General features: G+C 34.0%; 1 protein-coding gene across 1 annotated transcript; it reads right to left on the bottom strand.

Annotated features, from left to right (window-relative positions):
• Positions 1-6,634: 6,634 nt before the first annotated feature.
• On the bottom strand, positions 6,635-24,263 carry LOC138714747 (lopap-like). Its single transcript, XM_069846855.1, has 5 exons — positions 24,105-24,263; positions 20,160-20,293; positions 14,087-14,169; positions 8,591-8,686; positions 6,635-7,150 (listed from the first exon to the last, which is right to left on the bottom strand). Exons 1-5 carry the CDS (start codon positions 24,219-24,221, stop codon positions 6,990-6,992), a joined length of 591 nt encoding a protein of 196 aa, XP_069702956.1. The 5' UTR covers positions 24,222-24,263; the 3' UTR covers positions 6,635-6,989.
• Positions 24,264-25,027: the final 764 nt, after the last annotated feature.

Here is a 25,027-nt window from a genome sequence, read left to right as displayed (position 1 = left end):
TGTTCATCTTTTATAGTTACCTTCTGATCCAGTTACAGATAGAGAACTATCCCCTTGACTTCTTGTGAGTTCAGAGAGATAACTGTACAGTTTCTTGGACTTAGCCAACACTTTTTTTAGAAAAAAGAAGCAGATGAATTACTGGGTCACCTTGCTGCATACAGATATGCTCTTCCTGATAGATAACTTTTGAACCCTTGCATGATTCTGCATCTTGTCTTGTTTTATTTCAAGATATTATGCATCATGTTGACTGCATCGTCAAGAAATGAGCAGTTGCAAACATCTGAAGTCTGTATGTAACTTAAAACTCACACTAGATACAGGATATTTAACATTTTTTTTTCTCCATTACTGTATCTTGTACAATAATGAAAATTAATATGTGTAAAACGCTGTCTTTCTGCTATATGGAAAAAAAAAAAAAAATTACGATTAAAAAAAAAATATATATATATATATTTTTTTTTTTTTTTCAAAATTCAATTCACTGTGCAGTGATGAAGCGTTTCCCACATAACTGACAAACTATCCAACATTTATTGATGAAATTTATTGTGTGTATTTATGCATGTCACATCTACAACATGATGTAAGATCATTTCTCTATCTTTGATAGATTATCTGATAAATATAAATTCATTTAAAAAATGGTCAAATGTCAGTATTTTCTTCTAACACAAAATAAAAAAAATATTGTTTATTAAGAAATGTAGTTGAAAGAGCATGATATTGTAAACATGGTTTCAGCGATAAAATAAAAGAGAGAGAACATGAAGAAGTTTATGAGTTATGAGGGAAACACTTCATCACTGCACAGTGAACTACAACTATTATGAATTTGGAAAAAAAAATATATATAATTAATTTTTTTTAAATCGTAAAGATATTTTTTTCTTACGGCAGAAGGACAGTTTTTACACATACCAATTTTCATTATTGTAAAAGATACAGCAATGGAGGAAAAAATGTTGAATATTTAAAAAAATTTTACTGCTGTAAGCTGTACCTAATCCCTTAAATGCATTCTGAGATCCTTATTTGGAGGAAAGACTACATGGCTTAATCAGAATATCTCCTTATTACAGATGGTACCGTTAATATATTTTAAGCTTAATTGTTATTTCTGTGATAAACGCGAAAAAGAGATGTGATGTTGTAGTCCACAGAAGTACATTTATAGAATCGAGACCGAACATACAGATGGTGGGAATTAGGAAAGGAAAAGGAGAAAAAATAATAATCTACTGCAGCTGACCCAGAAAAACATTTAGTATATGTTATGACGTCACACATTTATCACATAGCTAACGAGAAAGACAGCCGCGAATCGGAGCCACATGGTTATCTCGGTCTAGTCATGGCCATCGTGACAATCGCCTAATATAAATGCATGTTCAAAGTTCTAACAAACAAAAGGATTGCTATATTAAACTCATGTTAAACGTGCATTTAAATATTAAACTTGTTTAATGTTGGCCATGTTATCAGGGTGCGAATTAAAATTTCTGACGGTGGGGGGGGGGGGGGGTGGAATAGAATTCTAGATAGAGAATAACGTTCATAAAATTATTATTATTATTATTATTATTATTGTTATTATAATCGATGGTTTCATGTTATTATTGATTCATATTTTCGTAACATTTATATATTTTTATAATATCCACTAAGTATAAAATAGCCGCCGTAGCAGCCCAGTCGGCTAAGGCGCTTGCCTATCGATCCTGCGTTGCGCTCGAGCGCGGGTTCGATTCCCGCTTGGGCTGATTATCTGGTTGGATTTTTTCCCCGAGGTTTTCCCCAACCATACGGCGAATGTCAGGTAATCTTTGGCGAATCCCCGACCTTATCTCGCCAAATACTATTTCGCTATCATCAATCCCATCGATGCAAAATAACCTAGTATTTGATACAATGTTGTTAAATAACCAAGTAAAAAAGTATAAAATACAATTTAAAATCACATAGGGCTCACAGAACCCCGGAAATGCTGCTCTATGGTAATTCAGCAGTTGTCCAGACTCAACGAAGAATGGCCTAGTGTGTACATACATTTCAGGAAATCGCCATCAGAGATAATAGCGATAGTGGTAACCACGATTAGTGTCTCCAGTATTATAAATAGTACCCCTGCAATAGCATAGGATAATGTTTTCAGAACATGTAATATGCTGCCGTGTCACCACGCTGCAGCTGCCGTGCCGATCCGAGCAGACCTAAGAGGCGTGGTTATAAGCACTAGGGAACTCTCGGTTCAGGACGTGAGACACGGGCAGTACATCATATCTGATAAACTGAACAATGTGAACTAGTTCATTTCTATGCACAGGTGGAGTCCGTATGTACTCATATATTATAACGTACTTGGAAGATTTTATTTTAATCCCTAGGGGAGGATTGCAATATATTTTAAAAAATAATGTTATTCAGTTGTGCTTTGACATGCACAGGAAACAGATGTGTGCACAATACATGAATAAACTGTACAAAGTTAAGTTAATACAAGCTGACATTACTCACATACAGATGCATAAATAGCATTTTATGGATACTCTCAAGTGCTTATATTATACAGTAGCAGCATACCACTTAATTGCTTGTGGGTCAAGAACAATTCTTTACTCGTTCTTCTAATGGTACGAATACATTGTATTTTAATACATTGTTATATATGATTATTCTTGAAATGTGGATATGGAGAAGAATGGAACGTGTGAAGTGGACAGACAATAAGAAATTAAGCTGTGTTGGAAAGAGTGGTTGAAGAAAGGATGATGTTGAAACTGATCAGGAAGAGGAAAAGGAATTGGTTGGGTCACTGGCTGAGAAGAAAGTGCCTACTAAAGGATGCACTGGAAGGAATGGTGAATGGGAGAAAAGTTCGGGGCAGAATAAAATATCAGAAGATAGACGACATTAAGATATATGGATCATATGAGAAGACAAAGAGGAAGACAGAAAATAGGAAAGATTGGAGAAAACTGAGTATTCATAAGTTAAAATACAGAGGAAATTTGTATAAGATTTGCTGTGGTAATTCTTTACAATAGCGTTACCAAAGGAAGGCATATAGCAAGAGCATTCCCCCCTCTCCAAAGACGGGTTAGCATGGGAGGGAGGGCTTTGGGTGGGATAGTGACATTCGTAGACAATTATGAGTAATTATATGCAAGGCATACTAAAAGCCTAAACTAACCTAACCTGTCACTGATTCGACCTTGCGATAACTCGTCTTTTCTCTGTGATCAATATGGAAACCCACAGAAATAAGATTATATCACAGTTAGTATATACAGTCACGAAGCTCAATACATAGTAAATATGCATCCATAGATAGTTGCTAACCACTAGGATCACTAATATCGCCTCATTTCAGACAATGCGGAATAGTACCGCCACAGTGTATTGTTCCTAGCACCCTCACAACTCAAGCTTCGTGAATGTATATACTAGACAGTGATTATATGCTGTTCCTCCCTGCCACCTGCATCTTCCACCTCGATGGAATGATCCTGCCTGTCCGCACTTCTCTGCTGGATCCAGGGTTGCCAGATTCTCTCATTAGGAATCCAGGGCAGGTGATGATACTGCATCCCTTAACGTGGCTACACATTCGAATTAATTCAGTCTAATAAACTGATTTTCTTCTTTTCATATACTCATATTTAAGTTAATTATCCAGAATATAATATATAGAGCCTAAACCTTTAATTTCGTTATATTTTTGCTAGATTATGAAATGTCCTTTCAGTTATTCATAAATTCTGGAAAAATAATATCATATTACAACCAGATCTACCCAGAAAAAATGCATGATACAGTGTTGAAATCCTATCAATAATAAATCAACTTCCAAACAGAGTAAAGAATAAAGATATTGTGTAACACCTAATAGGCCTACATGCTATAGTATTATCGCTCTTATTTCAATACAACCCGATAGAGTCCACCGCTGTGGAGTAACAGTTAGTATGCCTGACTGATTCTCAGAATCTGGGACGGTCAGGTGTGCCGGTCATTTAACTTTGTTACAAATTGAAAGCAGGCTATTAGCGAGGGGTTTGGTCAGGTGTCAGGTAAGTCAAAATACCATTATGTGTGCGACACAAAAAATATTTTTCCAGGAAATCTTAAGGCACAAGAAGATGGTGAAGATAAGTTGTATTTGCAAGCTATACAATGGGGTGGAAATGGCAAATCGACTTTCCAGACTGCATCCTCCCACTTCAACTGACCAGTTAAATTGTGACGACATTTTGTGAATTTAATGCATTAATAAATAGTGATTTTTAAATTACATATTTTAGTAATATTGCACATTTAATTACATATTTCCCCGATATTTACTATATTTTTATGTATATATTTCGTACTTCGATATCACATAAAAATCCGGGGTCTAATGACCACAAATCGAAACTTGACGTAAACGTTTGCCTTCTCCTGCAGAATCGATTTAACCAACTTGAGATCTTTTTTAACACTGAGTTCAAGAGGGATAAGGAGGATAAGTGTGACACCAGGTGTAAAATATTTCTTCAGATCCAAATAGAATATTGTGATAAATACATAAATACAATGCATACTTTTATTTGTGACATCGCCAATTTCATTACACTGTAAAGTTGATATCAAACAATGAATTTTATGTACTGTCAAAAAATTACATTTTTGACACAGTTTCAACTTTACCACGAAACCTTCGGACAACTGGACTCTGAAAAAAGTGTAACAAAAACACCCTCACCCCGCAGAATAAGGGTCTAGCTCTAATTGTAAAATAACATCAATTAGACCCTTTTCCTGGGGAGTATTTATTTCTCTTATCATAGACACATTACTTCTGATTGAGGTTCTGGCTGATATGTACAGTAGTGGCAAAAAAAAAAAAAACCAGATCAACCCTTATAGCTGATTTCAGAGACACAGATTCAAATTTTGCTAGTCACAAAACACATCCATCTTGTATAATTAATTGTAACAATGAAATTTATTGCATTTGTCCGATTCTTACCATCTTTTGTTTCCTTCAGTGCCTCAAACTTACAGATGAAAAAACTTTGAGAGTTTTATTTTCATCTGGCATCAATATTCACCATTCGGCAAATATAACTGCGTATTTTTATAGCACTACATACCTCTGGCTTCACTATCCTTATTGAAATTACCACAGTTTGACACAGTACACAGCACAGGATTTTTTTGTATCAGCTACAAGGGTTGGTCCGGTTTTTTGGCACAACTGTACATCTATTATCAGGCATTACATCTGATTTGATGATATGTGTCAGAGTTTGTATACATCTGAAGTCAGATTAGTGTAATATGTAACTAGTCGGTGATGAATGCAATGGAGAGGGAAAGGAACTGGCCACGATACCCGATTATCTCCTGACCTAGTTGCCTCATAATTGGTATCACTTGTATGGTTCAGACCTGTCTTCGGACAGTTGACTAAAGAACAACACAGACACTACTAAAGGAACAAACCAATTGAGATGAAAGACAGTGTAGTGAAACCTTGAATTAGAAGAATAATTCGTTTCCAAAACGTATTCTTAATCCAAAACACTCGCATATCAAACCGACAAAAAAAATGCGAACTCAGATTATTTCGCTTCACAACCTTTTGTTCTTATAAAGTACAGTATAATTTAGGTGAAATTCAATGTAAAACAGTGCAACACAAATTACTTTACTGTATTTTGTTTTTGAGTGTCTTTCGCCTGTTTTACTACTTAGTAAATTTCTTGAACATTAAAAAAAAATGTTTTCACTATCATTAACGGAATCACTTCTGATTGCTTGACTGATTGGAATCTTTTGCTTTGACTAAGAACTTATACAATGACACCTGCTTTTGCCTCGTTTTCAGGATTTTGCGGAAAGGTGACATTGCATTGTTGTTAAAGAGCGAGCAAATGCTGGGTAACTTTCGGTGCTGGACTCCGGGTTCATTTCATTGGCATTATCACCTTCATTTCATTCAGACGCTAAATAGCCTGAGATGTTGATACAGCATCGTGAAATAACCTAAGAAATAAATGTTAAAGAGATTTATCGCACGCACTGCTACAATCATATCAGGGCGGTGAATTTGAACAAAATTTTGTACCGCTTCCCCTTTCTACACACTGAGACAGAGAACGCGATGATATTCCACGGTGCCGCTGCACTGTGCTGTTGAAGGTAAGTTGTGATCACGTGACACACGGCAAGCAAAGCCATATTGCAAGACATCGCTCGTTTAACAAACAAAAAAATATTTCTTCGTTGTTCATTCGTTTTGCAAAACACTCGCAAACCATGTTACTCATAATCCAAGGTTTTCTTGTAATTCCATTGTAAATGCGTGTACAGATTTATCGTATTTTGTCAAATACCACGCGCACTTATTTTTTTCGAAATATAAAGTAGAAGTTTGGGTGTACAGCCTATTCGAAATTAAGTTGGCAACATTGCCCGATTTTCCTCCTGCGCAACTCATCACATTACTACAATACTGCTAATTTCTCATGAGGCCAGCATTTGTCAGTAGAAGAGTGTTGTGGCAATGTCGTATTTGAAATTCTAGCCTAAATTTGAGGAGGAGATTATAAGGAAAGTTATGTCATTGAATCATGATTACAAGTAATGCAAAGTAAATTTATTATGGCTCTTACATGTGACAGAGTCTTAATTCTATTAATACACATTATGATTCTCCTCAACATGATGCAGTAGCAAAATTGCGAATGCTAACTGGCCATGACTGTTTAGCAACACAGCTGCTTAAAATTGGTATTTTTATGTTGCCGAAATGTATCCTGTGTAACCTAGAAGACTCTTTGATCAATCAAGAACATTCACGAAAATGTCCAGCTTTGGCATCAAATCTTTTGGATTCGGACTCAAGTTATACTGGGAAGCTAGAAGGCAAATGGAGAACTTCCAAGTGCCTGGGCAGTAGATACTACTACTGCTGCTACTACTATAGTATGGTAATATCACAAGCTTATGGTGTTGTCTTGGGTAGGATCAGGACAATTTGTCTGCACCTCCAGCTCGTACTGACTTCGATTCACTCCAATTCTTGCAAGAATCGCATCTATCTCAGGCAGGGCATCCTCATCTAATGTCTTCTGTCGGCTATAAATTTTGGAACTGACTGTGAATTGCAAAGGAAAGAAAATATGAAATATTACTTTACAAGTAAATTTGTTTGTAATTAACCCAGATCAGAAAATAACTGACATGAACATAACAGTTATTTTCTCATTAATCATTTTACATATTTCATAACAATTGAATTCCTTCATCATGGTTGAGCGAAACTACCGTTTATAGTTTATGCAGAATGTGGCATAAGTACTTACGCATTTCAAATTGTAACTTATCTGCTTTAAAATTTTACCATGCATGCAAGGTTTTAATGTTAAAAAGGAATCATGACAGTTTTGTTCATTTTCATCTTTTGGGCTATTATTGATGACAGTGACAAGTGCATTGACATAGTACGTCTATTTCTTCTGACAGTACAAGCTAGTCATTCGACGACTGAAAGACTGTTTCAGGTATAAATATGTTATGGAACATTCGGATACTAACCTTCACGACACAGGTTTTATATTAAAGTTACATTGGTTGTTTACCATCAGTTCTGTTCTCGTCTTCTACAAGATATGTTAATATATGCTTCGCAAAAATGCGGATGCAATACGGGAAGAAAAATAAACTCCTTCAAAAAGGTACTTCAAACACTGTCGCAAATGGGAAATAGTGTCTGTTGTGTCGATGAGTGTGAAGAAGCAGCCATTATAAGATGCTTGTATTGTGAAAAGATGCCGTGTTCTGAACATTTTTTGGTGATCCTGCATTATCATGTATTAACATAACAGGTGAGTTTACCCTAAATATTATCCATTTCAGCCACCGGTGTGGCTCAGTCAGTTAAGGCACTTGTCTGCTGGTCTGAAGTTGCGTTCAGGCGCAGGTTCGATCCCCGCTTGGGATGATTACCTGGTTGGGTTTTTTCCAAAGTTTTCCCCAACCGTAATGTGAATGCAAGGTAATCTATGGCGAATCGCTGGCCTCATCTCGCTTTCACCAATCTCATCGATGCTAAATAACCTAGTAGTTGATACAACGTCGTTAAATATCCAACTAAAATAGAAATAAAAAATTATCCATTTCGTCTTAAATACAAATGTGAACATATTCCACTTCTATATTTCTAACAGGGATCGAAGAAAGTAGTTTCTTCGCCTCTAACGCTCTCTGCATGTAGGTAATGAGCAAGCTGCGTGCAAGAACGACATGCAACCTAGGTTTTTTTTTTTTTTTTAAATTGCTGTATTTTCACAAATATGCAATTCTGAAACGAGAGATCTTCACCATCGTTTTCAGAAACTTTAAATCAGTCTACATTAACACTTCCAGTCAAATCCATTGTGCCCTACTAAAAACCCTCCCTTGTGTGTAAGTGGATGCTAAAGCATTGTTTTTTTTATCTTCGTAGGTCAGTTGTGATAATGTCATTGATATAATCTGTGTTAGTTATGTACGAATGGTTTTTCTTACTGTGCTGTAAATGGTTGCTGGTACTTACCAATAATTATATTTTCCGCGACTTCTAAGCACATCCACCTCAGTATGTAGCGAATGTAGTCAGTTTCCACAGTCCATGAAGTTATTTCATACACGTCTGAAAAAGGGAGTAGTATATTTGCTACAAAATGTTTATTACATCTCTAGAAGTATAATTGTTAAGTAGGGCCGAATTATCTTGGCTAGCTTAGCATGTGATGTTTGCTGACAACATAAAGTCCACTATAATCCACTATAGTATATTCAGTTTTTGTTTTTAATGAGAACTGAATGGTATTTTGACCGGTGTTCATTATAGATGCCTGTTGCTAGTAGCCAGAGTTGGGGTGTAGTCAATATATACTGCAGGACTGTGTCTCCTGCAACTGGTACTGATGATTTTAATTTACTTCTTGTGTGGTTTATGGATGGACAGTATAGGAGAATGTGTTCCAGATCTTCATCATGATTATTACACCACAGACAAGTAGGATTATCAGAAATGTGAAATTGGTGTAGGTACAATTGTGTGACAATGTGACCTGTTCTGGCTCTTGTTAAAAATGTTTGAACATGTCTGGGCAAGTTTTTGTACAATTCCAGGTCATTTGGTTTCTGTTGTACAGACTAAAATTTTTCCTTTGTCAGAAGAGAGCGAATTGTTGATCCATAGGTTTACAAAATGAGACTTTACTGAAGCAAAAGCACTGGACAGAGATATCACTTGAAGAGGTCTTGGTTGCAAATATGTTGCCTGTTTTGCAATATTATCGACTTTCTCGCTTCCAGGTATACCACAATGATTAGGTATCCATTGAAATGTTATTTCCTTTTGGATTTTTTTAGTTTACTTATTTGTTTCTAAATTGGAATAATTCTATGTGCATATAGGTTTGGTACATATTTAATTATATTAAATATAGCCCCCTTGGAGTCAGTAAGTATGCAAATAGATTTTTCAGAAATTTGAGTAACACACTGAAGAGCAGCATCAATAGCTAGCAATTCAGTGTCAAGACTGGAGGAGGATGAATATGGTATGAAATAACTTTCTTGATATTTTGGAATATAAAACCCTGCTGCTGATGTCCCATTATTGGGATTTAGAGATCCATTTGTATAAATTTGAAGGTGACCCTTATATGTGCTGCAGAGTAGTTCCATGGCATCTAACTTAAGAATATATGCAGGATCATTTTTGGAATGATTTCCTGGTATTTGTACGCTATATTCTGGAATCACCCATTTTCATAGAGGAATTTCGTTCACAACTGGAGTTATAGCAATGAGTGTGTCTGTGATATACATTGGTATTTCTTCTTTGTTTATTTTAAGAAATTACACAGGATATTATATGACAGTTTGAAGAACATCTGAGATCTGGATGAGGCTTACAATTTTAAATGTATTTTCAGATCCTTTTGTAATATGTAGTGTCTGATTGGTTGAATATTACATTCAATTTCTAGGACAACAGTTGATGTGGTTTTTGGCACTCCTTAGCATAATCTTAAGGCTGAGTATCGAAGAACAGAAATTTTTTGTAGATAGGTTGCTGATGCTCCTCCCCATATTTCACATCCATAGGTCAATTTTGATCGTATATAAGCATTATAAAACAACGAATTGTCGTGATATCTGATTCGCATTCCTTATTAGCTATGATCTGCAAGAGATTTAATCATGATAGACACTGTGAAGCAACATTGGTTAAATGGGTTTTCCATAAAAAATTTTTTCATCAAAAATTAATCCTAGGATCTTAGAGTTGGATTTTACTGAATTTCTTGATTATTAAAATAAATGTGAGGTTTATAGTTTTTTAAGCTATATCTTCTTGTGAAGACAGTAAATTCAGTTTTTGATTGTGAGATAGATAGATTCCATTTGGATGCCCAATTACTGATATTATTTACAGCTGTTTGTATAATTCTTAATGATTCATTTGGATCGTTGTTTGTAGCCCATATTGTAACATCATCTGCATAGATACTTATTTTTATCTCAGGTGGAACAACATCTGGTAAGTCGTGTAACATTATATTGAATGAATTTGGGCTTAAAACAGAACCCTGAGGTATACCACCTGTAATTTTTTTGGATAAAGATAAATGATTGTTTACTGAGGTTTGAATTGTTCTTTCATTAAGAAAATAATGTAGAAATCTTAGCATTCTGCCTTTGATACCAAGTTTCATAGATTGTAATAAAATGGATCTGTGTGGAGTATTATCAAAAGCGGATTCAATGTCTATCATTACAGGTAATGTGATCTTCTTTCGCGTGAAACTTTTATAAATTTCTTGAGCAAAATATAATAGAGCTTCAGTTGTGCCACATGATTGTCTAAAGCCAAACTGATAAGAGCTTAAAAGATTGAAAGTTTCAAGTCTCCAGTTTAATCTTCTGTGAACAATGCGTTTCAGTACGTAATTTAGAAATGCAGGATGTTAAAGATATCGGTCTATATGAATTAGGATCCAATTTGTCTTTACCTGGTTTGAGAATAGGAATTACAATTGCATTTTTTTCCAAGTTTTAAGATAGAAGCCTTTTTTTTTTTTTCAAATATTATTGACGAGATAGAGAATTTCTTGCCTAATTTTATCAGAGGAATTTAATAACATGCTGTTATGGATTTCATCTTCTCTGTAGCAGAATTGTGTAGCTCTGATAATACCAAGTTTATTTGTTCAGTGGTAAAAGCATTGTCTGTCATATCATTATGATGAAAAATGAATTGAAAATTACTTGTAAGATATTGTTCTTCTTTGTTGATATATTTAGACCATGATGAATTATTAGTCAGCCTTTGGGCATAGTGTGAATTTAAGAGTTCTGCCTTTTTATCATTTTCTGTTATTATTGTTTGATTACTATCTTTAAGGTGAGTGATGTGTTCATAATTCTTGCCTTCTATGGTTTAAATCTTTTCCATACAGTTGTAGACTGAGTATTTGGGTTTAAGGACCCAAAAAATTGCTGCCAACTTGTTTTTTTGGCTGCAAGAATACTTCTTCTGAGATTTGCCCTTGCTTTACTACATTTTATCTTGTCATCAACTGTCCTCGTTTTCATCCATTGTCGCCGAGCAGATTGCTGTTGTTTTCTCATGTAATTTAAATCATTATTGCACCAGATGTTCATAGGTGTACAAGATTGTTGTCTGATAGTGGGAATAGACTGTTTTGCTCTAGTTATGATGACATCAGTAATTTCTGAAGTTCTGGAATCAGTAGTTTTTTGAGACACTGTTGTTGCATCATTAAAATTGTTAAATCTTGTAGTTTCATTATAGAACTTACACCGATTTGCGGACTTTATTTTCCATTTTGTTTTAGGTAGCATGTTATCTGACGAGTTATTTGTAGATAATGAAAATGTAATATAAACAGGAAGATGGTCACTTGACAGAACTTCACCAACACTCCAGTTTTTGAAATTATAATTGATCATATATATGTTATGAGCAGAAAGAGAGATCTAGAGTACTTGTAGATCCTGTACTTGCACACTGATATGTTGCTGTTTTGTTGTCATTAAGTAAAATAATATCATTATTCAGTAACCATCTGTATATTATGTTTCCATATTGATTTGAAGGTCCATTATATCATATGTGATGTTTACTGTTAAAGTCACCAACTATGATAAACTAGTGATAAGATTGGATCATTGTTCTATATCACCCATGAATGGGTTTAGGCCTGGAAGTATATATACATTGACAAGTGAAAATGAAATGTTATTCTGAAGTAATAATTTTGTCCTAATGTATTCAATTTGGCCTTTAAATTGTTGTTTAGATTCAATTACATGAATGGAGTTGTGGATCATGGTAACAACACCTCCACCTCCTCTATCTTCACGAAACAGATTCAAAATTTTGTAGTCAGCAGATTTGTAAAACTTTAAAATGTCATCAATCTGAATAGAGTCTTGTATGCACATTGTAGAAGGCTTTTTGTTTTGAACTTCTTGCTTTAATAAATCCATTTTGTTTCTTAAAGACCTAGAGTTCCATTGTAAAATTTTTAGAGTGTCTATATCTTGTTCGTTAATGTTGCCTTTTCGTTTTAATTCTCGGTCTTTAAATGTACTACCCAATGAGACATGGAATTTATTCTTTTTAGCCTCGTCTTTTATATTACAGAGAATGGATTTTGCTTCTGCATTGGACTGACACCATACTTCAATCCTTTTGGTATTATATTTGCCTCTTTGTCTCATTATATGGTTCTTTTCAATATTAAACTTGGCTCTGATTGACTGGACGGTGTGACTTTTGGTGTTCCAAATAAGTACTTCAGTACGATTCTTGGCATCTCTCAGTGCTGACCCTACAATAACAAAAGAGAAAGTTTGATTATCAATATACTTATTTTATTTGAGGACAAATATGCCAATAAATAATCGTTGTTCTAACATGTAGTGTAATCCATGTTGTCGCAGAGCATTCACTTGAAAGTTATACTGCAAATTTATATCTCAGATTAGAATAAAGAGCAGAAAATTATAAATCCCTCTCAAGATGTAAATACCCTAAATCATTCTGTAACTAATATTATTTGTAACCAGTTTTCAGTAAGCGAATTTTCATTTTATACACTCATTTTCAGGATCAAATTTAACACTGTACGAGTATTTATTTGTCACATGCAAAGGAAAGATCTTATTTAATTTAACATGGTTGGACAAATCATTGCAGGACATAGTACCAAAAAAAAGTGACTGAAATCAACTGTATTTAGGAACTAGTTTAATGTTGAATTCTGTAGAATTGTCTCATTGATTTTATAATCTTACCAAGTTCTCCTAAAAAATCTAATTTCTGTTGTCGTGATTCTTGAAATATCAGTTTCTTTAATTGTCCTCATTTCATTTCCATATGAGTGTTGGTGTCACAAAGATGTTATATATTTTCAATTAATATCAGACAGAAGAAGATAAGAAATGATCGGGATTACAGCAGGGAAAACAAGAAAGAAGAGGAAGATGTTAATCATATTAATTTAGAACAATTAGGATGAAAGACACTTTCACAGGTAATGCATTTAACTCCACTAGTAACTTTGTTCTTACACCATTTACACACAGCAGACGCGCTTATGTTCGCTTGATTACCTCCACTCATAGGACTGGTCAGCCAAGGACTAGTAGAACGAAACACAACCGTTCACCCCGACAACCACAGAGAGATTGTAGTAGGAGTTAAAGTTGATAAACATAAGGGAAGAGGATACAAAAGTAATAAGAGAAAGACAAATGAAGTTTTAAAATGATAGTAATGTAAATGAAAATAAATGTAAAATAAAGTAAAATATGAAAAAAAAAAACATTCTAGTAGCACTGTTTTTATTTTAATGATATAGATTATGAATCTGGAAAAATTACATTTTAATAGCGTGACATAAATTGTAGTACCTTTTTTTATCCTTGAACGATCACCATTTAAAATATCATTTTATTGTTTAATAGAAGGACAATAGCATTGATAAAAAATAAATATAATACTTACTTCCCCCCAAAGCGAGGTTCAGAGTTAGCGTACTTAGATCTGTCAGATTTAGCACTTGAGATCTGTGTTCATACACTCCTGAGCTGTAAATAAATAAAGAAGATTTTATAGTATTATCCGTCCAAGGCGAGTGAGGACCCAGTGGATCTGCGAACAAAACTGTTTACCTGCTGAAGTTGCGAGTACATTTGTATTCCCTTTCAGTTGGCCTGTACTCTAGGGCATATCGAAAAAAAAATCAGAATTTCAAAACATAAGGGTGTAAAAAAGTTGTCTTGTAGTCTGTACTATAACCAGTAAAGAATTAGGTCTCTGATTACATTTTTCACTGAGCCGCAGGAGGTCTAAGGCCCATTCACAATGAAAATTAAACATAACCGTAACATAAACACAGAAGTTTGCGCCCAGGCTACCAAATGGGATAATTCACAATGATTCACATAAGCATTGACATAAACATTACTGTAAGACATTAACATGAAAGTTTGCAAAGTCTAAACTTTCATGCTTATGCTTACGTGATTTGCAAACAGACCACAATCGTGGAACGCTGAAGTATATGACAGAATATGAGGAAAAGGTGTCGTTGTTATGTTTCCATGGTTACCAAGTATTTTTGCTGTTATGTTTATGTTCCCATCGTGAATGATGATATGACTTCTTGATTTTACCGTAACGTTTATATTCTTAAGTTAACGCTTACGTTATGTTTAATTTTCATTGTGAATGAGTAGGCCTACTTAGAGTAAAATTTTTATTTATTCTTTTTATATATATTTTTTCGGTGCATGGTCAATGGCGCTCATGTCACTTCTTTTCTACAACTTTTAGTTTCTGAAAAGCTATTAAAAAGAAAAACTTAAGTTTTCATTTGGTATTGCTGACTTGTGTCTGGGTGGAATGCATGTCATAATATAATAAAATGATCATTTTCCTTTAAGTCTTATTTTCTAACCTTTTGTCTGTATTAACGGTTTATGTCGACATATGCCCATCACCATATGATGTACTGGAGAAATATGTTGACCACTTACGATTTTTATGCTTCTGTACTTAAATTAACTGGCACAAACACTGTATTAATGAGGGAGCTTGTAAGATTTCCACTGTTGTTGCATTCTACAATATGAAAGAATAGCTGTAGGTGCTGTCTCAGCAAGATTGAAACTCTTCCCCATATCCTTGGCTTCTACCCCTATAGTGAGGCCCTTCGCAACATCCATCACCATGCTGTCCATTCTATGCTGGCCGAGGCACTGAAGGAAGTAGGTTTACAGTCCATCAGGAGGTGAAGGGACTAGCCACACAAGGAAGTGTTCGGCGAATTGATATCATTGCCATTAAGAACAACTCGGCATACATTCTCGATCCCACCATCAGGTTCGAGACACATGCAGATCAACTGCATGAGGTGGACAGTGAAAAGAAACGGATCTATGAACCAACAATCCCGTTCTATAAAGATAAATATAGCCTGTCCCACATTGATGTAATAGGTCTGATGGTGGGAGCACGAGGTACCATACCCTCCTTCTTTGCCAACAAATGTAAAAACCTGGGCCTAACACACAGCATTGTGAAGGAAATAGCCATTAGTACCCTCAAAGGATCGGTTCAGATATTGAGAAATCATTTGTATGGGAGTGATAATGGAAATTTCAAGTTATCTTAACCGATGGCTGTGGATTGATTTAGATATCAATGCCAATCAATCCGTACTATTATTTTTCTCGCGGTTTATGGCATTCAAATCATTCTAACCTATCTGATGATATTCCCTCCCCCCACTTTCTTAACTGTAAATGACCACAAACGCTTCTTAGGTGTAAATTTTTCTGACATTTTGCATATTCGATTCCCTAACCGTTTCAAATGTTTAATTTTACCTTTTAGGTCTGTTTCCAAATTATTTGTAATACGTATTGTCAAATATGACAATCTTTTCATAAGGGAAGCTAAGTTTATTATATTTTATATAAGATGTTCTATATAGTAGAAAGAAAATGATTTTTCTTGTACAAAAGCAATAAAGGTAAATGAATGTTCTTAATAGGAGTATTTTCTGTAAGTATTTCTATTTTTAATATAACATAGGCAAATTGACTCACTCTGTAGATTAGAATCAAAATAAAATCATGATTTTTAATGACTGATATTATTATTATTATTATTATTATTATTATTATTATTATTTACTTCATACAACAGGTTCCGTATGAATTATTTTCTTCTACTGCAATAAAATTCTTAATTTGTCTTCATTCTGGTTGTGACAAACTATTGTGTCTGTATAGAAACATTAAACATTATTACAGTGAATTATGTTCAAAGTGTAATTACTGTATAATATTTATACTCGTATAAATGCATCGATGGAACACTATATATTGTGTTTAGTGAAATATATTATTTATAACAAGTAACTAAAATTATGTGTAACTAAGTCTATCACAAATAATTATTAACTTTTAAAATTTTATTTATTTATGTAATGATACAAGATTTTTTTTATTATGTCCAAGCAAAATGATGCCATGAAATCCAGATAAAAATGTTGCGCGGTCGCATCATATGACGTTGCATTAGTATCTGCTGTTTCAGTTCCCTTTATAGTCTGACTGTACCGCCTGCAGTATGAGCATTGTTTGTAAATAGAACAAGTGGTGCGCTCATCTCCCAGGTCCTCACTCACCTTGGACGGGTAATAATATGCAATGTCCAGTTCATTACCTGTCTTAATTTTTAGATATTAATGGCAATTTTACTATGAGGAACATAAACCATATCTCATTTGTTAAAATAGATTCTGCAACCCTTAATTAGGAGGGAAAGATACACGACATGGTTTTAATATGGTAGAAAACCAGTGGATTTAAAAAAAAAGATTTTCTGCTTTACAGTAATCTTTGACATGAAAAAATATATTTAATATAATTTAATGCGCATTTATGGCTTTGTCAGCTGCTGTGATGCTATTTGTTAAGGTCTGGTTCACTGCACTTTTTAATTACACCAAAGTTTGATTACAATTTCCTTTCACGTTAATTTTTTGCCTTATTCTCGTAAAAAAAGTCAACATATTTTCGGAACTACTAAAGCTACATGCATTATATTTGGAACACATATTCTTTAGGCTAATAGGAAAATTGTTTCTGGAATAGAAATTTATTATTTCGTTGCATTTGAAAAATATCCCTCAGTATTTGTATAAAAGTAACTCAAAAATTCATTCTTAAAATGTAATTGTATATGTTAACATTTTGAAAGCCAGTATCAAAGTTATGTTTAAGACATTTTTTAAATATGTAAAATGTCAAAGAAATTTTGAATTTATCCTTAACAATGGCTGAGATACATCCATTTTAATTAATTACGATTTCCTGGTACTGTACTTTTTTCTTTTTGTTTTTCAAAATTTTGGCCCAAATTTTTATTTCTAAATGTAATCTTGAATTTAAGTTGTTGCAGTAATGACATTTCTACATAAAAAAAAATTGAAAATGTGCATCAATTAAGAAAAGAAAATCAAATTATACCAATCTTTTATATAAGAAGGGAAATTGTAGCAATTTAAGAACGAATATGTGTGAATGTAATTTTTTTTTAAGTGTGAGAGACATGTGACGAGACAGTGACATCATTTCCATCATTTATGGTGAAGGAAGATAGCTAATGTAATTTCCATGAGCAATCTATGCAAATATCAAATATCTTGGAGCAATAGTAACAAATGTAAATTAAATGCAGAATAAATATGGGAAATGCCTGTTATTATTCGGTTGAGAAGCTTTTGTCATCCAGTCTGCTGTCACAAAAGCTCAAAGTTAGAATTTATAAAACAGTTATATTACCGGATCTTTATGGTTGTGAAACTTGGATTCTCACTTTGAGAGAGGAACAGAGTTTAAGAGTGTTCGAGGATTAGGTACTTAGGAAACTATTTAGAGCAAAGAGAGATGAAGTTACAGGAGAATGGAGAAAGTTACACAACACAGAACTGCACGCATTATAATCTTCACCTGACATAATTATGAACATTAAATCCAGACGTTTGAGATGGGCAGGACACATATGGGTGAATCCAGAAATGCGTATGGAGTGTTAGTTGGGAGACCTGAGGGTAAAAGACTTTTGGGGAGGCCAAGACGTAGATGGGAGAATAATATTAAAATAGATTTGAGAGAGATGGGATATGATGATAGGGACGGGATTAATCTTGCTCAGGATAGGGACCGATGGCAGGCTTATGTGAGGGAGGCAATGAACCTCCGGGCTCCTTAAAAGCCATTTGTAAGTAAGTAAATCTATGCACTAGACTTAAGGGGCTATGGATACCCGAATCTGCTGGTAAACAGCTTGCTTCCAGCCACACGTGCAGCTGCACACTAACAAATGAAGATCTATGAGAGTCGTCTAATGTCAAAGTCAGCTACGTCCATTTTATAAAATTTTACAGGAGAAACAAAAACTAATTTTGACAACAGCTTTTCTATAAACAGTTTCGTTACTTTGGCACTATAAAGTTACGATACAGACAAACATATACTGGAAATTTGAATTTGGTAGCTTTCTGATTTTTGGTGGGAAACACATTTTTTATTTGAATGTAGCTGGCTTTGAACCCCCCATTTTGGATTTAGCTGTTTTTGCAATCGTGAAATGTATTTATTCACAAAATGTCAACCTATTATTCTTTATGAACTGTTTAATTATATCTAGTGAAACAACATATGGATAATTCAAATTTGTTGAATAAAAATAATTAAATTTAAGAAAAAAATTCATATTTACTTCGGTAAAGCTCACACAAAAATGAAATTGAATTATTCAGAATATTTGTCATAGCTTTCGAATTAATTAATTAATTTGTTAACTACACAGAATGAAAGGCTACAATAATGATTGCTAGTTAAAAATAGCAGAGAGTTCAAGTAGACAACAATGCAGGCTGCAGAAAAGTAATAGCATTTGATATAAAATGCGCGCGAAATCTGCATACGTGGATGTGGCTGATTCTGCACCTGACCGAGAACTTCAATCTTCATTTAAATGGAGTGATACCCATTTTGCAACTTGACTCTTCACAGGTCTATAGAAAAATTTACAGAGATCGCAAATACAGCATTAAACTCAATTTGAAAAAAATGTGGATGTGGCTGACTATAATATTAGACAACTCATGTGAAAGCTTTGTATAAAACGGAATTACTAATACACTTAAAAAAGTCTTCTCCTGCACAACCAATTTCCATTTGTGGAAAGAGCAAATGTGTATTGCTTCTAAATACGGGCTTATAGGAAATAAAGTAAATAATGAAAGGTGATAACAACCAGCTGTAATGGCTGGAGGATCATTGTGCTAACTATACGGTACCTCCATTCTGGTTGGATGATCATTCACCTTTGTGGAGGCATGTGGACATGAGGCCAGCAGTCGGCTAGTCAGCTCTTGCCCTTATTGGGTTGCTGAACTGCGGATTTATTTTATTTTTCAATGAAAGGTGGTAGACAGAAGAATGTCTTCACTGGCTTCCTTCAAAAATGGTCCTGTATGTCAATTGATTAGAACAAACTTTTTCTGTGGTATAACAGCTGTTCTGTTCGATAAAGATTAAACATAATATGTATGTTGGGGTAACATGCAACCAATAACAAGATGTGTTGCAGCAATATCATATAAATTAGCTCATAGAAATATGCTTTTTTTTTTAAACATGCAGTGCTTTTTTCATGTCAATTGCCTTTTTTTTTTTTCCTGCCTATTGTGCCATTTTTTTTAATTTACAGTACCTTTTTCGTGTTGCTAATGCCCATTTTTCCCTGCCTATTTTAAGTGTTATAAATGCCTAAACACCCCAGCTCTACACATATGCGCAGTTCATAAAGTTGCTATACTTCGCAAAGTTAATGAATAGTTCCATTTAAAAATATTATCGAAAACTTCATGAGCGAGCCAAAAAAAGTTAATATGCACAGAGTTATGTCAATAAATATAGTAAATGTTTATAAACATGAATATTTTAATAAATTTAATGAAAACTTCTGGTGTGAACGCACCTTTAGTTGGGCTTACCTGACATTGAAGTCATATATATCATCTCTCATCAAGCCCTCAGGGGTAAGAGAAGCAACATCGTAACCACAAGTTGCATTGGCATTGTCCAATTCAGTTTTGAAGTGATATATTTCGTACCAAGTACCCAGAGCCTGCAATAAAGTCATATATTCAGACATAATGATATAGGCCTATACATCTTGATTACACAACTTTTAACACTATATCATTTCGGAATATAAAGTGGAGCAGAAATATCTCCCTGTTTTCAACTGTACATAAAATGGAAAATATTGAAGTCAAATATCAAACAGTAATATAAATTTATTTCTTATGGTAGGCTATGTCATTTTATCCTTCAGTTCAGTTCCACAATTCATTTGTTTCGTGCATGCATATTAATTCATTGTTATCGTGCACATGTGACTCAAGCAGTATTTGTGCTATCTTTAGCGTTCAGACGAACAAATCCAGTAATTGTGCTTTCCACATAGTTCAGTAAACACGGAATGGTGGACTGCACAACATTGTGCATACATTGTGGACACAAAGAAGTTTTACTCACCCGGTTGAGGATTGGCCACTGTCATCTGACACATGGCCATCTCCTACGTGGAGAGCCTCAGCCAGAGTGTGATATATGCCATATTCCTCTTACAGTGGAACATTTTTTATTGCATTGTAGAAAATATGACCATGTTCTTCGGCAATATGGAATTCGGCCAACTCTACGTGATGCTCTTGGAAATGATTTTAATTGTACAAATGCAGTTCTGAGATTTTTATCGAGTACTGGACTTGACAGGGTTATTTATTCTTTATTGACCCTTTTTACCTATCCTCCGGATTCTTTTCATCCGGAGGTTACATATGTTATTTAGTAGTTTTTTAACAAACTCAACATTCAGACCTTTTACATCCGAGTATTTTAGAAATACGCCAGATAATTTATTTCTGGTAGCATTTGTATTATTATTTTATTGTTTCTTTTTAAATACTACTTAGGGTCTGAGAACTGCTCACTTTTATGATTTTAATGCATCACCTTGTTGAAACTGCATTTGTGAACCTCTGTGAAGAGTTTTAGATAAGGGTGAAAATAGCCATAGTCGCTGACGCGCCCTTTTTAAACCCTACTAACTGACTAACTACATTGTGGAACATTATTTTAAGACTGGCGAGTCTATTGTAATAATACATTGTGCTTTGTGTTCCTACCCGCAAGACCATAAAATTGTTGATTGCGTCATTTCGGAATGTGGCTTCAGCACTAAAACAGAAACCACCAGGTGACCAAGATCAGTGCGATCTCCACAAAACATTGCAATTGCGCCTCAAGCATTCGTAAGAAGTCCACAACATGCACCAGATTTGCACACACAGTAATCACAGCCTTATGAGAATTTTGCAACAGGATCTTAACTTTCACCCATACAGAATGCTAATGGTCCACGAACTGGGATATGGGAAATCGCCTGAGATGGTGCTCCACCATATACATCGAAATGCTAAAACGTCTCTGGATGTAACCTTCCCAAGAAATTGGATTGGTAGGGGTGGACCAACTTCCAGACTCCCTAGATCCCCGGTTTTAACTCCTTTGGATTTTTTTACGTGGGGATTTATTAAAAATTTTGTGTACAGCAGAAAAGTTCGTAATTTGATTGATTTGAGACAGCATATCATTCAAGCAGTTCAGCTTATAACACCTGATCTGTTGGTGAACACCTGGCGAGAGGTTGCGTATCATTTTGGTACCTTTCGAGCTATAAATGGTGCTCATGTTGAAGTGTACTAGTGGAAATAAAAACTTCTTCAGTCACTCTATATAATGCAGAAGAAGTTTATTTTATAAACCTTATCCAAGTCACGGTATAAGCTGTTATTTCTGTATTATTTATTGTGGACACAGTGTATATTATATAAATCTGAAGAAAATTACTGTAACAGTAACTGAATATTAGATTGAAATAATACACTGACGCATTGTATTCTTCACCTAACATAATTAGGAACTTAAAATCCAGAAGTTTGAGATGGGCAGGGCATGTAGCACGTATGGGCGAATCCAGAAATGCATATATAGTGTTAGTTGGGAGACCGGAGGGAAAAAGACCTTTAGGGAGGCCGAGGCGTAGATGGGAGGATAATATTAAAATGGATTTGGGGGAGGTGGGGTGTGATGATAGAAACTGGATTAATCTTGCACAGGATAGGGACTGATGGCGGGCTTATGTGAGGGCGGCAATGAACCTTCAGGTTCCTTAAAAGCCATTTGTAAGTAAGTAAGTAATACACTGACACTGTCACACTCTATATATACAGAGTGGATGTAATATAATGTGCAGTTTTTAACAGCTTATTCCTTGGTTAGAATACAACAAAAGAATTGTAATACCATATTAGTACCAAATGAATTTTCTACAAAAAATATTTTCCCTTAAGTAATAATAATCATTATGATTATAAACCTATTACAATATTTTGTGTAAGGGGAGAGGATGGTATTTTTGATGTAAAATGACTAAATTTAAAAAAAAAAAAAATTCTTTAAAATACCCTGTGATATGTGTGGATCGGCATTTTTAAACTTCCTGCATTATGGATTTTTAAATCACTTGCCCACTTTTATTGTTGTTTCCAGTAAATTAAATTTTCAAATTTTATTTTTCTTTAAAATACCCTTTGATATGTGTGGAATGCATTGCATAACATTTTGTGGGTATTTGTGCCCTTATCGGATGTTGAGACGTCATTTATAAACTTCCTGCGCTATGGATTTTTAAATCACACGCCCGCTTTTATCGGTTTCCAGTAACTTAATTTTTTTTGCTACATTGCCAGACAAAATGGATATAATTTCTGAACTATTAAAGATACATGCAAGAAATTTAGAACACACATTCTTTAGACTATTAGGAAACTTTTCTCTGTAACAGAATTTTGTTAATTGCTTTCATTTTAAAAATACGTCCGTTTGTTTGCAAGAAAGGAAATCACAAAATTGTTACTAAATTTTAATTGTTTATTTTACAAACGTAGGGACTAATATCAAAATTCTGTTACACACAGTTTGTAGAACATACTTTTGCAAATATATTGCAAAAACTGTTTGAATCTATCTTTAAAAACGGTTTAGATATATTGTTTTTAGTACAATCCTACATTGGGTATTTTTTTTTTTCAAATTTGGGCCCCCAAATTTTTTTTTTTTTTTCAAAATATTTTTATTTGGTTGAGTTGCCACAGCTATGAGCTCTCTACATACAAAAAATTAATAATTTACACCAAATAGGAAAAGAGTTTTAAAAAATACCATCCTGTCCCCTTAACGGCTGCTCTCTCTCTCTCTTAAATATCTCTTAAATAAATCACGCTAGCACCCCCAGAAATAGTAAGTTATATACTTATGCTCAGGAGGCATACCACATAATTTTAAGACATTTTATTAAATAACAAAATGAAAAGTAAAAAAGAAAACCATAGATATCACAATAATTGGAGCTCTAAATTTCCTCTATATACAGTAATTTTTAATTTTTTTTTTTTTTTAATGAGCATTAGCAAATTGAATGTTTGGGAATTTAGCTATTATCTTGTTACAAAGCCTTGGACCGAAGTTGCTACTGTGGTTATACTCTAAGTGGTGATATAATTAGATTGTGTCAAGCATATGATGTCTGATATTTTGTTTTTATATTTATGTGAATAAAAATTAATTTTTTTTTTATTTTTATATACGAAATTCAATAAGACATTGTTATAAATTTGACGGATATCAAATACTTTAAATACTGAATACAACAGTTGTGAAAGATAGGCAAGAGGTTTATTAAGACATATTTTTATTTTTCTTTTCTGCAGCAAAGTATACTATCTTTCCCTGTTAGAATGTACTGATAAATTCAGTGTGTGAATGTTTATAGTATATTCTACAGTAAACAGCAACTCTTTGTTACTTACTTCTGTTATGTTGTATTCAGATGGGCGTGTCAGTTGTGGGCATGCTGTCAAAGTAGATTCAACTACCCCTGCACCACACCAACACAACAGCAGAGCCACCACCCATTTCGCGTACATGATGTTCGCAGATTGCAGCTGCTATGATTGCAGACTGAAAACTGTTCATCTTTTATAGTTACCTTCTGATCCATTTACAGATAGAGAACTATCCCCTTGACTTCTTGTGAGTTCAGAGAGATAACTGTACAGTTTCTTGGACTTAGCCAACATTTTTTTAGAAAAAAGAAGCAGATGAAGTACTGGGTCACCTTGCTGCATACAGATATGCTCTTCTTGATAGATAGCTTTTGAACCTTTGCATGATTCTGCATCTTGTCTTGTTTTATTTCAAGAGATTATGCATCATGTTGACTGCATCGTCAAGAAATGAGCAGTTGCAAACATCTGAAGTTTGTATGCAATGTAAAACACACACTAGATACAGCATATTCACATTTTTTTCCTCCAGTACTGTATCTTGTACAATAATGAAAATTAGTAGGTGTAAAACACTGTCCTTATACTATATGAAAAAAATATTATGATTTTATAAATATATATATTTTTTCAAAATTTAATTCACTGCGCAGTGATGAAGCGTTTCCCACATAACTAAAAAACTATCCAACATTCATTGATGAAATTTATTGTGTGTATTTATGCATGTCACATCTACAACATGATGTAAGATCATTTCTCTGTCTTTGATAGATTATCTGATAAATATAAATTCATTTAAAAAATGGTCAAATGTCAGTATTTTCTTCTAACACAAAATAAAAAAAAATATTGTTTATTAAGAAATGTAGTTGAAAGAGCATGATATTGTAAACATGGTTTCAGCGATAAAATAAAAGAGAGAGAACATGAAGAAGTTTATGATT

This window comes from Periplaneta americana, chromosome 2 (assembly GCF_040183065.1).
Source record: "Periplaneta americana isolate PAMFEO1 chromosome 2, P.americana_PAMFEO1_priV1, whole genome shotgun sequence".
NCBI classification, from domain to species: Eukaryota; Metazoa; Arthropoda; class Insecta; order Blattodea; family Blattidae; genus Periplaneta; species Periplaneta americana.
This window is presented reverse-complemented; position numbering and strand designations above follow the sequence as displayed.